Genomic DNA, 16,031 nt, shown 5'->3' with positions numbered 1-16,031 from the left:
CCCAATCTGAGGAATAGCCATTTATCACAACCCTCTGCCTCCTGCCCTGAAGCCATCCTTCTATCCATCTAAGGATTTTCCCAGTGATTCCAACCTGTTCCAGCTTATAAAGCAACCGCTCATGTGGGACTGAGTCAAAAGCTTTGCTGAAATCTAAATAAACAATGTCGAAATTATTCCCTAAATCCAGGTCGTGAGTGACCCTTTCAAAATAGTGAACCAGATTTGTTAAACATGATTTTCCCTTTACAAAACCATGCTGCGTATCCTTGAGAATTTCAATTCTATCCAAATGATCCTGAATTCCACCCTTGATCATTGCCTCCATGATTTTCCCTACCACTGAAGTCAGACTGACAGATCGATAATTTCCCACTTCACTTTTAGAGCCACCCTTATGTATGGGAGATACATTTGCACTTTTCCAATCCAAGGGAATCTCCCCAGAGTCTAGTGATGCTTGCTTAATTAGCCTCAATGGTTCAATGCACTCACTAGCCACCTCCCTTAAGATTATAGGATATATTCCATCAAAATGCTACATAATAGTTTTATCATGTAGTATTTTCTTTCACTCAAGGCATTCAATAGTATATTCAAAAATTTCAGATAATTGCTCTACTAGTTTTTTGATGACCTTCTAAGTAGAGCAAGAATGTGTTGAGATGGTGGGATGATCTCATCTGAGAATTTCAGCAAAGTGGAAAACTTTTCATTTTGAGAAAGTGAGTAGCCAAGCTACTCATTGTTGAAACTGTAAGGAATTAAGCAATAGCTTTCTGTATTTCTGTATTCTTCCTTCAATTAAATGCAATTAGCTGATTAAAAAAAAAAAACAAAAAACCTTCCTGTGTTTAAATATCAGAAAGATTTTGAACAGGAAAATATATCAAACAATCATTGCACCTGTGCAGCGGATTTGTAAAATATATCATAAAGCATATTATATGAAGTTTTTTAACAAAAATTTTAGTGCAACTCATTAATAATAGTATAACATTTTCTCATTTTTCCTGAGGAATAGATACATAAACGTATCTTTTTCATTGCCATTTCAAAAAATAGCATTAGCATTAGCAGAGGCATACGATGCAAGACAGCAAGCTTATTCAGCATCAGCCAAAAAAAAAAAAAAAAACCTCCCATTTCACTCCTCCATGCATTCCAAATGCCTGTCCAGCTCAGCCTTAAATTTATTTAGGCTACCAACTTCCACAACAAAAGATGGAAGTCTGTTCCACCAATCAACTACCTGCTGGCTAAAGGCAAATTTCCACACACCTACAACTGTCTTTCCTCAATTTGAATCTATGCCCCCTCAGGTTCTTAATCTGAGAAAGAGGAAGAATCCCATCATCATTCAGCTTGCTCGGCATTATGCACCTCAATCAGATCACCTCACAGGTGCTGCAGTTAGCAGAACTTAAGCCTATCTTCATAAGAGCACCCGTTTGTTTCCCTCACCAATCTTGTTGCGCTTCTTTGTACTCATTCTCGGAAATCTACATTCCTCCTAAAATGAGGAAGCACCACACAATGTGTACAATACTGTATGTGTGGCCTGACCATTGCCTTGTATAATGGGATAATCACATCCCTGCTAGCAAAATTCCTATATATCATTGACAAGACTCCATGACTTGTCCTGGCAGCCCATTTGCACTGGTCAGCGAACTTCATATTTGACTACACAATTATCCCCAGATCTTTTCCACTTCACTGAGTGTAGTACCACATGGTTGGTACGTTTCTCTTGGGTTATTGCTACCCATATACAGTACTTTGCCTTTGTCATTGTTAAACTTCAGTTGCCCTTCTCAGCCCATTTGCCCAACTTATCTAGTAGATTCAGTTGGAGTAGCATACTGTCTTTACTGTCATTATCAACCCTGCCAATCTTTGTATCATCTGCAAACTTGGACATTAAACCTGATGTACCTTCATCAATATCATTGATAAATATATAAAACAACAATGGGCCCAACACCGAACCCTGGGGAACTCCACTAATAACATTTCTCCCCGAAGAGCAGTGTCCATTGATTACCACTCTGTCGTCTCCCACTCAACCATCCCTTTGTCCATTGTAGCAACTTACTCTTAATGCCATACCTCTCCAATTTGTACAGCAGTCTTCCATGTGCAACAGTATCAAAAGCTTTCCTGAAATCCAAGTATATGATATCAAAATTATGTTTGGCATTCAGTTCCTTTGTGACCACATCATACTATCCATTCAAACTGGTCAGACAAGACCTCCTTTCAACAAACCCATGCTGTTTTAACTATTAATGTAGTCTTTTCTAGATGATCCTGCAGTGCTTCTTTAGCCGGTGATTCCATTATTTTCCCAGGAACACAAGTTAAACTAACAATTCTATAGTTACTTTTGTTGCCTTTTGAACCCCCTTTGTGAATTGGTGATATATTTGCACACCTCCAGTCCATGGGGACCTCCCTTGAGTCCAAGGAAGCTCTCATAATTATGGCTAAGGTTTGCTTACTTCCTCTGCTGCGTCCTTTAATATAACTGGATAGATCCCGTCCACCCCAGGTACCTTCCTTCTGTTTAACTTCAACAATTTCTCCTCCACTTTGCTCTCAGTTATTACAAAATCACTTAGTTAGAATTTGATAAACTTCTAGCATTCCCCTCATTGAATAACTCCTCATGTGAATGTAGATTCAAAATACTCATTCAGTTTATCAGCCACCTGAGCATGATCAATAGTTAACCCATCTATGTTAACTGTTCCAATCTGATTCATCCATTTCTTTCCAGAGTTTACATAAGTAAAGAACTCCCTGCATTTTTTGCCAAAGATTTCTCGTAATTAGCATTAGTAGAGGCATATTATGCAAGAAAGCAAGCATATGCAGGATCAGGCAAAAAAAAAAAAAATAAATAAAAACTTCCACTTCACCCCTCCGTTCGTTCGAAATACCTGTCCAGCTGAGCCTTAAATTTATTTAGGCTATCAACTTCCACAACAAGGTATGGAAGTCTGTTCCACCAACCAACTACTTGCTGGCTAAAGCAACTACCTGCTAGCTAAAGGCAAATTTCTGCACATATATCCTACATCTCTCTTTCCTCAATCTGAATTTATGTCCTCTCAGGCGATCATTCTGAGCAAGAGGAAGAATCCCATTGGCATTGAGCATGCTCAAACCATTCAAGGCTTTATACACCTCTATCAGATCACGTTGTCAGTGCCTAGTCTCCAGACACTGTAATTTGCAAAATTTAAACCTTTCTACGTAAAAGCAACCCTTTGTTCCATTCACTAATCTTGTTGCCCTTCTCTGTACTCGTTCCAGCAGCTATACATCCTTCTTGAAATGGGGACCCTAGACATGTATACAGTACTCTACTGACTTGGTTGTCGTGCCGGAGTATAAACAGAAAATTTATTTATTTATTTATTATTATTTACTCAAAGTGTGGCCTGACCATTGTCTTATACAAGGGAATAATCACCTCCTTATCCTTTCTTGAAAAATTCCTCTATATCTTTGACAAAACACCGTGAGCTACTCTTGCAGCCTGTCTGCACTGCTCAGAGAATTTCATATCTGCCTGCACAATTACCCCCAGGTCCTTTTCATTCTCTACCACTGTCAGTGCAGTACCACTGAGTTGATACGTTGCTCTGGGGTTGCTGTTTCCCATATGTAGTACTTTACGTTTGTCAATGTTAAACTTCATTTGCCACGTCTTAGCCCATCTGCTCAACCTTTCCAGATCCTGTTGCAGCAGCAGCATAGCGTCAGTAGTATCCTTAACAACCCTGCCAACCTTTGTATTGTCTGCAAGCTTGGACATTAAGCTTGATATACCATCATCAATATTATTTATAAATACAGAAAACAATAATGGACCCAACACTGAGCCCTGAGGGACTCCACTAATAACATTAGTCCACGACGAGCAGTGTCCATTGATTATCACTCTCTGTCTTCTCCCCCTCAGCCACCCTTTTACCCACAGCAGCAATTTGCCTCCAATGTTACACTGCTCCAATTTGTGCAGCAGTCTTCCATGTGCAACAGTATCAAAAGCTTTTCTAAGATCCAAGTATATAATATCAAAGTTATTCTCTGCATCCAGCTCTTTTGTGACTGCATCATAGTATCCAATCAAATTGGTCAGACAAGACTTCCCCTTTACAAATCCATGCTGTGTCCGAGCTATAACTGAAGTCTTGTTTAGATGATCCTGCAGTGCCTCTTTAACCAGTGCCTCCATTAATTTTCCTGGAACAGAAGTTGAACTCACAGGTCTATAATTACTTGTGTCAGCCTTTGATCCTCCTTTGTGAATTGGGATCACATTTGCACATCTCCAGTCTATGGGTACCTCTCCTGATTCCAAGGAAACTCTCATAATTATGGCTAAGGGTTTGCTTATTTCCTTTGCTGCCTCCTTTAATATAACTGGATAGATCCCATCCATCTCAGGTGCCTTTCTTGTGTTTATCTTCAACAATTTCTCCTCCACTTTACTCTGTTATTACAAGATTATCTAGCTTACTGCCAGAGTTGAATACACCTCTGGCATTTCCCTCGCTGAATAACTCCTCATGTGTGAATGTAGATGCAAAATACTTGTTTAGTTTGTTAGCTACCTGAGCAGGATCATCAACAGTTGAACCATCAATATCAAGTGGACAAATTTGATTCATCCCCTTCCTTCTAGAGTTTACATAAGTAAAGAACTCTTTGTTGTTTTTCTTTGCATCCCTTGCCAAAGATTTATCATAATCTGCCTTCGCCTGCCTAACCTCCTTTGTAATTTGGTTACAGATCAACTTATATCTATCATAGCTTCTGTGTCACGTGTTAATTTATATGTATCCCATGCCTTTTTCTTCTCTGCCATATGTCTCATTAGTTCATCTGGCATCCATTTAGGCCTAAACCTTGAACAATATTTCTTAGTTGGTATGTAAAGCCTAGTAGCTTCCAAGATAAGTTCTTTGAATGCTTTGTAATATCATTAGTTGGTTCCACTGTATAGAATTTAAATATTGTCTCAGACCATCGTAGTCACATTTACGAAAGCAATAACCCTTCCCTTTACCTCTGATGGTAGTTACCTGTTTGAGTAAATCCCACCTCAGCACACTGTGATCACTGCCACCTAGTGGTTCCTCTATCTGCAGATTCTTAATGCATGAAAAATCACTACTGATAATCAAATCAAGAATATTACTCTTTGTAGTTGCCTCCCGAACATGCTGATGTAGAAAACAATCATCCAATAAATCCACAAAAGCCTTGCTAGTGTGTGAGTGACCAACCAACAAATTCCAGTTAATATCTGGGAAATTAAAATCCCCCATTATATGAATCTCTGATTTACTGGCCCACTCTTATTTCCCTATACAGTTTCTTATTATACTCATCAGAGTCATTAGGCCTAAAACATACTCCTACTCGCAATTTTGATCTCCCAATGCTTACGTCACCCCAAACTGACTTGACACTGCACTGTCCGACTGGCTTCACTTCCTTGGATTTTGTGTTTCTCTTAACTAATAGCATAACCCCTCCTCCCTTCCTATCCTGTCTATCCTTTCTGTAGACATTGTACTCCCCAAATTCCAGTTCTGCATTCTTTATATCTGTGTGACACCACTTCTCTGATATCCTCACAATATCCCCCTTTGATGCTTTGAGCAATACCTCAAATTCATCAAATTTATTTACCAAACTCCTAGCATTGGTGTACACGCAAGTAATACACGCACCTGTTCCTATTCTTAGCTACCCTAACACAACCCATGTGTTTACTTGTACCCCAGTGACTCCCAGCAGTCTTGAAACATCCTGCATCTTGTTTTCCAGGCTTCTGCTCATTCCAATAGGAGCAGTGCAAGAATCACTTTCACCTCTGCCAGTGGCTACTGTTAATCTATTAGTCCTTGTATCCTCCCAAGCTAGCAGTTTTCCGACCCACCTATCACTGCCTCGATAGTATCAGCAAATATTCTTGCACCCTTTCTATTTAAGTATATCCCATCCCTGTAGAAGCAGTCTCTCCTGTTAACAAGTACAGACCATGCTGAAAAAAAATTCTACCCCTTGAGCCTTGCACAATCTTTCTAGGGCCAAATTGATCGACAAGGCTCTCATCGTATACTCTCTCCTATCGTGTGTGGGCAGAATTGCAGACACTTTCAAGTTCAACCCTAATTCACTGCTTTTTTTCAACAGTGACCTGTAATTCACCTGCCTAAACTCTTTTGTGACTTGATTACAGACTAGCTGATATCTGCCATAGGCCTCTGTGTCACCTACTTTATATGTATTCCATACATTTTTTTTCTTCGCTGCCACGGCCTTATTAATTCATCTGACATCTATTTAGGCCTAAACCTTGAACAGTATTTCTTAGTAGGAATGAAAAGCATAGTATCCTCCAAAATTAAGTCTCCGAATGCTTCCCATTTAGAATTCAACATTGGCAACATCTGCAGTTGATTCCACTGTACAGAATTAAAAAACTTTCTGAGAGCTCTATAGTCACCTTTACAAAAGCCCTTCCCTTTAGCCCTGATGGTAGTTACATCTTTAAGTAATTCCCACATCAGTACATTGTGATCACTGTGACCCAGTGTTTCCTTTATCTGCAATTTCTTAATCCATGAATGATCACTGCTGATAATCAGATCAAGAATATCAAGAGATCAAGAGTATTCCCTCTAGTTGCCTCTCAAACATGTTGCTGTAGAAAACTCATCCAATAAATCCACAAAAGTCTTGCTAGTATGTCAGTCACCAACCCCCACAAGTACCAGTATATATATGGAAAGTTAAATTTTAAAACGTTATAAGACATTCTGATTTACTTGCCCACTCTATTTCTCCGCACAATTGCTGATTATACTCATCAGATTCATTAGGCCTATAACACACACCTTCTCTCATTTTTTCTTTCCCAGTGCTTATTAGCATTAGCATTAGCATTAGTAGAGGCATTTGATGCAAGAAAGCAAGCTTATGCAGCATCAGCCAAAAAAAAAAAAAAAAAAAAAAAAAGTAACATAAATAAATAAAAATAACCACTTCCACTTCACCCCTCTGTTCGTTCGAAATACCTGTCCAGCTGAGCCTTAAACTTATTTAGGCTATCAACTTCCACGACAAGGGATGGAAGTCTGTTCCACCCACCAACCACCCGCTGGCTAAAGGCAAATTTCCGCACATCTATCCTACATCTGTCTTTCCTCAATTTGAATTTATGCCCTCTCAGGTGATTTTTCTGAGCTAGAGGAAGAATCCCATCAGCATTGAGCATGCTCAAACCATTCAAGGCTTTGTACACCTCTATCAGATCACCCCGCTGGTGCCTAGTTTCCAGACACTGTAATTTGCAAAACTTAAGCCTTTCTTCGTAAGAGAACCCCTTTGTCCCATTCACCAATCTAGTTGCCCTTCTCTGTACTCGTTCCAGCAGCTCTACATCCTTCCTGAAATGAGGCCTCCAGGCCTGTATACAGTACTCTAGGTGTGGCCTGACCATTGCCTTATACAAGGGAATAATCACCTCCTTATCCCTGCTAGAAAAATTCCTATATATCATTGACAATACACCATGAGCTACTCTTGCAGCTCGTCTGCACTGCTCAGAGAACTTCATATCTGCCTGCACCACCACCCCCAGGTCCCTTTCATTCTCTACCACTGTCAGTGTAGTACCACAGAGTTGATACGTTGCTCTGGGGTTGCTGTTTCCCATATGTAGTACTTTACATTTGTCAATGTTAAACTTCATTTGCCACCTCGAAGCCCATCTGCTCAACCTTTCCAAATCCTGTTGCAGCAGCATAGTGTCAGTAGTGTCCTTGACAACCCTGCCAACCTTCGTATCGTCTGCAAACTTGGACATTAAGCCTGATATACCATCATCAATATCATTTATAAATACAGAAAACAATAAAGGCCCCAATACTGAACCCTGAGGGACTCCACTAATAACATTAGTCCACGATGAGCAGTGTCCATTGATTACCACTCTCTGTCTTCTCCCCCTCAACCACCCCTTTATCCATAGCAGCAACTTGCCTCCAATGCCACACTGCTCCAATATGTCACACGAATAGACTCAACATTGCATTGTCCACTGATATCAATTGAATGCACTTCCTTTGATTTTGTGTTTCTTGACTAATAGCATAACTCCTCCTCCCTTCATGTCCTGTCTATCTTTTCTGTACACGTACTCCCCAAATTCCAATTCTGCACTGCTTGTGTCTGTGTGACACCACATCTCTGATATCCCAACAATATCTGCATTTGATGAATATTTTAAATATCAGTTCAAAATATGTTACAAATTTTCCAGTAGGCACCATCTCTTATTTTTATTCCTGGGTAATTGTAGACAGTTTATTATAGATGACATCATGAAAATAGGTTTTAAAATCAGAGGAGGAGGAAGAGATTGTGTGTATCAACCGTTGCTGCCTGTGGCTTACAAAAGCTGAAATTCTCTTCAATTCAGATCCAAAAGTTAATGAGACTGAATTAAATGATATATAAATAGATACAGAAGACAGTGTTGCCTCAAAAACAGAAGTATGAGAGTTTTTTTGATTTTTTTTTACAAATTTTCTCTGCTTTTTTTTTAAAAAAACACTAATATGATTTTTAACTATAATATCATAGTGGCACCTAGTTTTGTAGTGCACATCAAGCCTATTTTGAATGCCTATGGGTGATCAAGACAAGTTGTGGGCACCTTGTTATTACTGTGGCAGTTGCAGTCCAACATTAGAGGAATGGTTTTCCATAGTTATAAGTGTATATCATTTACTATGCCTTGAATATGTAGAGAGCCAAAACCGTCACTAGACTGCTACTTTTGTATGTTGGATGTAATGAAGTCTGAAAAGTCTGTGGATGCAAAAGGTGTTGGGTATGCCAATATACTGTTCTCCGTTGTTTTGGTGCCATGCAATGATAACTTGCTAATTCCTAATCTGCCTTGTATAAAAGTCTTCAGAATTGGAGACAATTAAAGTGGTGTATTTCCCTAATCAGCAAGAATTGGATGGTTAGTAAGGTGCTTGGGTTTAACCAAATGCAGTGCAGAACTCCTGATATCTTATTTAAGAGCATCTACATGCTCTTAAATGTTCTACATGTTCTCTACTTTGCATCTACATCTGCTAACCCAGCTGCAAGACTTACACATACAGAAAAGAGAGACATCACTATGTATGTTTTTATCTGTTTTCAAATTCCTTCATTAAACTAAAAGGCTTTTTAGGACTAAAAGCCTCAAACTACAGAAAATTTGCATCATAATCGGACAAGTTAGTGCATAGCTTCATGTTAGTTTGTAAGTAAATCACCGAAGTAGGTGAAATGGCATAGTTTTTGTTATATCTCATATTGTGAAGGCATTCACAATATTAGATATAACAAAAACAATGCCATTTCACCTACTTTGGTGATTTACTATAACCTAACATGATGCTATGCACTAACTTGTTTGAATTCCTTTGTTACTGTTTTGATTTCATTGATCTTTATGAATAAATTAACATTAGCCACAATCCAGAAGGGTGGCATCTTTTCATAGTAACAGTTCAAGTAAAAATTTGAAAACTATGGTGCTTCACAATGGAAATATAGACCCAATAATTCCTTTTGTGCACTCTGTTCATATTAAAGTTTATGATTGTAAAGCATTAGAGAAGATCTGTGAAGTTAACTTGAATAGTTACCTGAAGCTGGATAGTTACCTATGTAAGGAGGGAAACACTGAGGTAGCTTATTTTCTTTTTTATTTTTATTGTTTGGTTTTTATTTATTATTATTAATTTATTTTTTATATTTTGCTAGTACAGAAAAAAGCCTGTGACTTCCTTGAACTATATAGCTGTTACTGATACTAATGATTTCATGCTAATATTGGGCAACCAAGTGAAATTAATATTTAAAAGCATTTATGTACTAAGTGTTCATTTTTATGAATTTTCAAATTTTGTGTAGAAACTAACTCCAGAAAAGCTTCACTATTAAAAATATCATGTCCTGCACATCTAGTAACTGAGATGTGTAAGGTGTACTAAATTAAAAATATAAATATTAATTATATAAATTACTCATCAGAATTTATTTACTGTTTAATTATCAATGAATAATAATAATAATATTACATTTGAAAATTCAAGAATTGTATACAAATTTTATGAAGTATGGATGTCTTTGTATGATAAGAACTGATAAACTGGAGCCTGTGTCTAAGTGTAGAAGTGATAAAAGCATTTGCACTCATGTTAGTGTACAGAGGAGACACCTAAATACACACAGTGTATCTTGCAGGTTATAGATTCAGTGAACTCATGATTCATTAGGGATTTGCCTGCAGTATACATCTGAGTCATCCAGCCCTGTGTTTAAGCAACTTACCCTTGTATTGACCATTATTAAGGTAAAAATGACAAAAATATCACAATATATTCAATTTAGTACTAATTATAAGTTTATGATGTTTTTAAAATATCTTGTATTATAATTAAAAACAACAAATAAACAATAAATTGCAAATATACAACGGGGTTTATTGAAAACTTCTTCAAGTTCTGAGTACCAAGTTTCTTCTGATGCCAGAGTAAATAACTGTTCAGTCTTGTGTAAATTATATTACTAATGTAGGATTTATAAATTAGAAAAAAAAAAAAAAACAAACAAAAAACTGTAGAATTTATTTCTTCACAAAAAAATTGTAGTAGTTGAATCTTAATCCAAACATAAGAAAAAAACTTAAATCTTATACTTGATGTTTGGCATACTCTAGATACATCCACATAGCTGAACTAACTGGTTCTTTTTATACCAGTTATTACAGTGATACAGTGTATACTTTTTACTTCTGTAACCAGGTGATTAATGTGGGAGCATAACATACACACTTGAGTTGAGGGTGGTTGAAGCCCACATAACTACCGAATAGTGACTGTATTCTTGTTAAAGTGATTGTAAATTCCTTTGACTTAAGTAGTCATGCCAGAGTATAAATATGTTTGTTTTCAATGATTTGATTAGAGTATTGGTTGCATAAAAATTATACAGTAGTTGCAAAATTGCAATGCTTGTCATTTATAAGCAATAGCCCAAATAATTAGTGGTTAAAGAATTAATAGAATCTTTAATAGCCATATGAGCTACATAAAACTAATCCCGTTACGACATGGTGGTGCCAGAGATTACTTTTCTTCTTTCATTAATCTAAATTTTAAATAAAACTTTAATTGAATTGTGAATTTCATTTTCCTTTCATTTATCATAATCTTTTTGTGATCTTTTCTAAATATAATATTTTTTAATTTTATGCCACTGTATGAAACATTTTGTTTAGCCACCCATCACTACTGGAACAATTCATGCGAGGAGCAGGAGATGATGGTGGCCCACAAGTTCCCGATGATCCAAACAGTGAATACCGGACCAGCAAGTCCATTATTGGACTGCCTGACACCCCAACCTCAGACAGCTATGATGGTAGGACAACTCCCACTACTACCTCTTCTCCCTCTCCTCCTCCTCCAGCGCCTCCTCCTAGAACTGCTCACTACACTATCTACTCTGCTCACCTCCATAATTTGGGAATGTCTGGTAGTGGACAGGTATTAAATCCCATATTGGCTTTATTAAAAGAACAGGAGCCTTGTTTTTTTTAATATATATATATATATAAGTGTTTAATTACAAATAAATCTTTGAAACTGTTCAGTCCAGCTGCAAACTTAAATTTTTGACCTTTCACCTTAAAATAATTCTTCCTATAATTCTCTAGTTACACCTTAGCAGTGGAAAAGCTGATGCAGGCTTTTTAGTACAATAATAACATTGAGCTTGTGTATTAGAATATATATATACCAAGTCAATATGTAGACCAAAATTCACATATACAGCTTTATCTTTTAAATTCTAAAATCTATTAAAATTTAATGCATTCATTACTCAGTACTGAAGAAACATATTACTTAACATTTTTAGTAAGGGGCATTCGTTTTTCATAGCTGCCAGCACTTCAGATTTAAGACGGAGAATCCTTTTTACTCTATTTGACCCCTTCTCTACCTCGCCATCCTAATATAGTTAGTAAAGAAGAATTTCTCCATGTTTTTCAAAAACTCAGTTTTTCTCTTTTTTCCAAAAAGAGTAAAACTGCATTAAAACTGGAATTTTTTTAAAAAATTTGCAATTTCTGCTTATTTTTCATCTACATAGCAAAATAGAGATGCAGGATAATAGTACTATTCCCAAAAATGTGTGATCATTTTATCATACTTGTGTGGTGAAAGCTAATTAACATTATCTTTCAGTACATTGCCAAAGAAATACAACATAAAATTTCAGAACACATAATCCAGATTTTCCATATATTGTAAATCCAAAAAAGGTAACACATTTGCCTTGTGTGCTATATGGAGATGTGATTTTTCAATTTCAAGTGGCGAGAAATGCAGTGTAGTCAGATGTTGCATTTGCAATGTAATACCTCATATTGTGTAGTAATATAAGTAGGCATGTAGTGCATAGAATGAAATGCAAAAAGAGGTATAGCATTTCACAGCGATGATAAGGATATTATACATGTGAAAAGTTTATTTGCATTTTTTGCTATCATGCAGGTGTATTGTGCAGAAATTTTTCCTGATAATGATATAGTAAAAAAAAAATATGGCTGTAGAGGAACAAAAACAGCAGGTGTTAGTGAAATTGCATGGATAAGGAAAGAAGAGGTAGTGATGCCTATGAAAAATAAACCAGTTTTGATTACAAAACAGATGGCAGTAATCAAAGCAGTTCCAAACTGTGTAAAAGGTAGTGACCTTTAATAATAATAACAATAATAAAAAAGTCAAATCAAAAGCAGCTTGCACTCAGTGCCATCATTTGAAGATGATTTTACAGGGTACAATTCTGTACATCTTCTTTTGAACAACCTAAAAGCATGTGGGATTCCTTCAAAAAAACTGTCTTAGTGTTGGTAATGCACATGTTATGGTAGATCTAAAAACTGGAATAGTATTATGGTAGATCTAAAAACTGGAATAGTAAAATTATTAAAATAGGAGGTTGAGCATTTGGTGGTAATAGACTGTTCTTGTCATTTTTCATATGCTGAAAAGGTAGCTGTATGCCTTCCTTTGAAAGCAGATAAATAATTTGATTGACACAATTTCAACAAATGCATGCCATTGAGGTAAAAAACATTTTGAAACATGTATGTATACATTGGCTGTTTTTGGTTAAATGAGTATAGACTGGACAGTGGCAACCTTTGACAGGTCTATTTAAAGAAGAGATTAAAAGTGGCGAGAAAAACCATTCGAGAATTCTTCAGAGTTACAAATTGAAAAGTACAACAAGTAATCACTAGTTTACTAGTAAGTGCCACTGACTGAATCACTAGTAAATTAGTAAGTGCCACTGACTCAAATCCAGTTCATGATTCAATAGAAGTTTTGAAAGAAGACAAAGTAATGAACTTCAAAAAGAAAAAACTTCTGAATTGCAAACTTCTGGGGAAAGAGCAATCCTAAACAGACCAGGTTAGCTGATAATTCTAGACATATTATTCTCATTTGCAGAGGAACATGTTATGTTCCTCTCCTCTGGCTTGAATAAAGCAGTAATGAATGTTTCTTTTAAATATTATGCCAATGTTTGAAAATCTGAACATAGCTCTTTCATCCAGTGTACCTCACATCATGTACTAAGGTTGTTACTCCATGATAAATCTTTTGGTTCCATTTTGAAAGTTAATTACCATAATAGACCAAACCAGAAGATTGATTCTGACTTAGTCATAGGCATTTCTACTGCCAAGGTCATGGAGAGTCTAAAACAAGAGGAAAAGATTCTCTTCTTTTGTTTAGTGAGCAAGTACTTTATTGCTGCATGTAACTTCATGGTGCACAAACAGCTTCCATTGAAAAATGATATCTTATAAATGCCAAGATAGCACAATTTCAGCAATTGACAGCATATCATTTTCAGATAGAAATTTTTTGTGGATGAGTTTCCAGTATGTCTTGGTGTCATTAAAGATAAAGAAATAGATGTTTTGCAGCATAAGTTCTGCCTGACCATATGCTACTATGAAAGAATTAAGAGTTGATGTACTGTGGTTCTTGGTTGGGTAACTGATAAGTGAACAAGGAAGCATGAAATATAACAAATTATCCCAAGTCATTATTGGCATTTTAATAATTATTCATAGTAGTACTGTGTCAATGAATATTTAATCAGGTGAAAAAAAAAAAAAAAAAAAAAACTGAATTCAGATCTCTTTCTAGTGATGCTTTGGAAATGCCCTTGACAGAAAGTCTAAACAGCTGTACCATTTTTATAAAACAGAAGAATGATTCAATGTTTCTGGAGAGGTGCTAAGTCTGTAATGGTACATTTCTGAAAGCAATCATAATCAGTTGTGATGTTTGATGAACTGTTCAGACAGAAAAATCCTAGGTAACTTAATGTTTGAAATCATACTATACTTGTAAACAGTCCTGTGACTGTATTTTAATATAAAATGTGAACTTTGCAAAACCTCCTGTTTCCTCCCAAAAATTTCCTGTTTTCCTCCTGCTTACAATTGCTTGATCTCCAGTCTTTTGAAAGAAAAAGTTGGCAGCTATGGTTATTTATTTTTCACAATATTATTTTCTGTCCTTTATGCTCAAATAAAAATATAGCTCATTTCTATTATACAAAACTCAAACATGCTTACAAGTTAGTGCAAATGCATCAGATCTGCTCGCAGCTAAACTACTAAATAGTTATAAAATTGGCATCATTATGTATATCTCATATTGTGAATACCTTCACAATATGAGATATATTGCCACGATATTGCACTACCTTGACGATATTGCACTACCTTGACGATATTGCACTACCTTGACGAGTTGCCATGATATTGCACTACCTTGACGAGTTGCCATGATATTGCACTACCTTGACGAGTTGCCATGATATTGCACTACCTTGAATAAGTAACTCTTCACCATAGGAGAAGACTATCGTTACTTATTCTCAGCAGATGCCACCATCCAGATGGTACTGTTTTGGAGCTGATTGGCCCCTATTCGGTAGGTGAGCAGGCACCCTGGTGTTGCAATGATGGCAAGGCAGTTGTGAAGTATAACTCCATAATATGAGAGATGCCTGCTGGTGTGTAGTAATTTGAATTACGTTGCATTTTAGGGCAAAAGCCTCAAGTTGTGTGTTATTTAACCACTACCAAAAGGTTTCCTCCTGATTAGAATATCTTGTTCTGTGGGTTCCTTTATGCCAGAAAGAAAAAGTAATATTTGCACGAATACAGACCAGATTCTGAATTGTTTTCATGAATTTTTGTTAAATAGCTGTTACTAGTTAATACTGTTCAGCTCAATGATATTTTGCATGCAAAAATGCTGCAGAATATTTTCTTTCATCGTGGTTTTCTCCAGATCACCTTATATCAGTGTCCTTTAAAAAAAAAAAAAAAAAAAAAAAAGACACTGGATCTTTATTAGAAATGAAAAGGATAATTAAATAAAATATTCTGTCCACTTTGTTGACTTCCCAGTGTACTTTCCAAGTGATACTACATAGGATATTTGTATACTACGCAACAAAAGATGATGATGACATACTAGACAGTCATCATCATCTTTTGTTGTGGTTAATATTTTAAGCCAAACAAAAAAAAAAAAAAAAAAAAAAACATTGCTCTTGCTCATTTAATTTCCTTACTAATTTTCATTCTGTTTTTTACTAACATGATGCTTATGTGAATAATAATGTGCATTGTTTTTTCTTGGTTTACATGTCCATTTTTTTGTGATATGAGGTGTGATCAAAACGTTCAAGGACTGACTTTGTATCTTTAAATTCTAGAGCTATAGTAAGTTACAACTTGTCACAACATTTTTAGTGGCTCGTGTAGACAATGTATGAATTACCTGTTTATCTGTAGTCGGTATGAATTTTCCTGGCCACCCTTCAACTTTAAAAAC

At 36.2% G+C, this 16,031-nt stretch overlaps 1 protein-coding gene across 2 annotated transcripts in view; it reads left to right on the top strand.

Moving 5' to 3' along the window:
- The window catches only part of spri (Src homology 2 domain-containing protein sprint), a 560,442-nt gene that overhangs the window by 333,824 nt on the left and 210,587 nt on the right, over positions 1-16,031 (top strand). Inside the window, exon 4 of one of the 2 annotated variants that reach the window (XM_090369518.1) lies at positions 11,375-11,642. In XM_090369518.1, the coding sequence (XP_090225644.1) occupies positions 11,375-11,642 (268 nt within the window). Of the gene's footprint in view, positions 1-11,374; positions 11,643-16,031 lie in introns of those variants that run through there. The other variant, XM_090369519.1, reaches the window with a different exon arrangement.

This window comes from Mastigoproctus giganteus, chromosome 3, assembly GCF_048544385.1.
Source record: "Mastigoproctus giganteus isolate SK-2022 chromosome 3, ASM4854438v1, whole genome shotgun sequence".
NCBI classification, from domain to species: Eukaryota; Metazoa; Arthropoda; class Arachnida; order Uropygi; family Thelyphonidae; genus Mastigoproctus; species Mastigoproctus giganteus.
The sequence above is the reverse complement of the archived record's forward strand: the minus strand, read 5'-3'. Positions and strand labels throughout refer to the sequence as shown.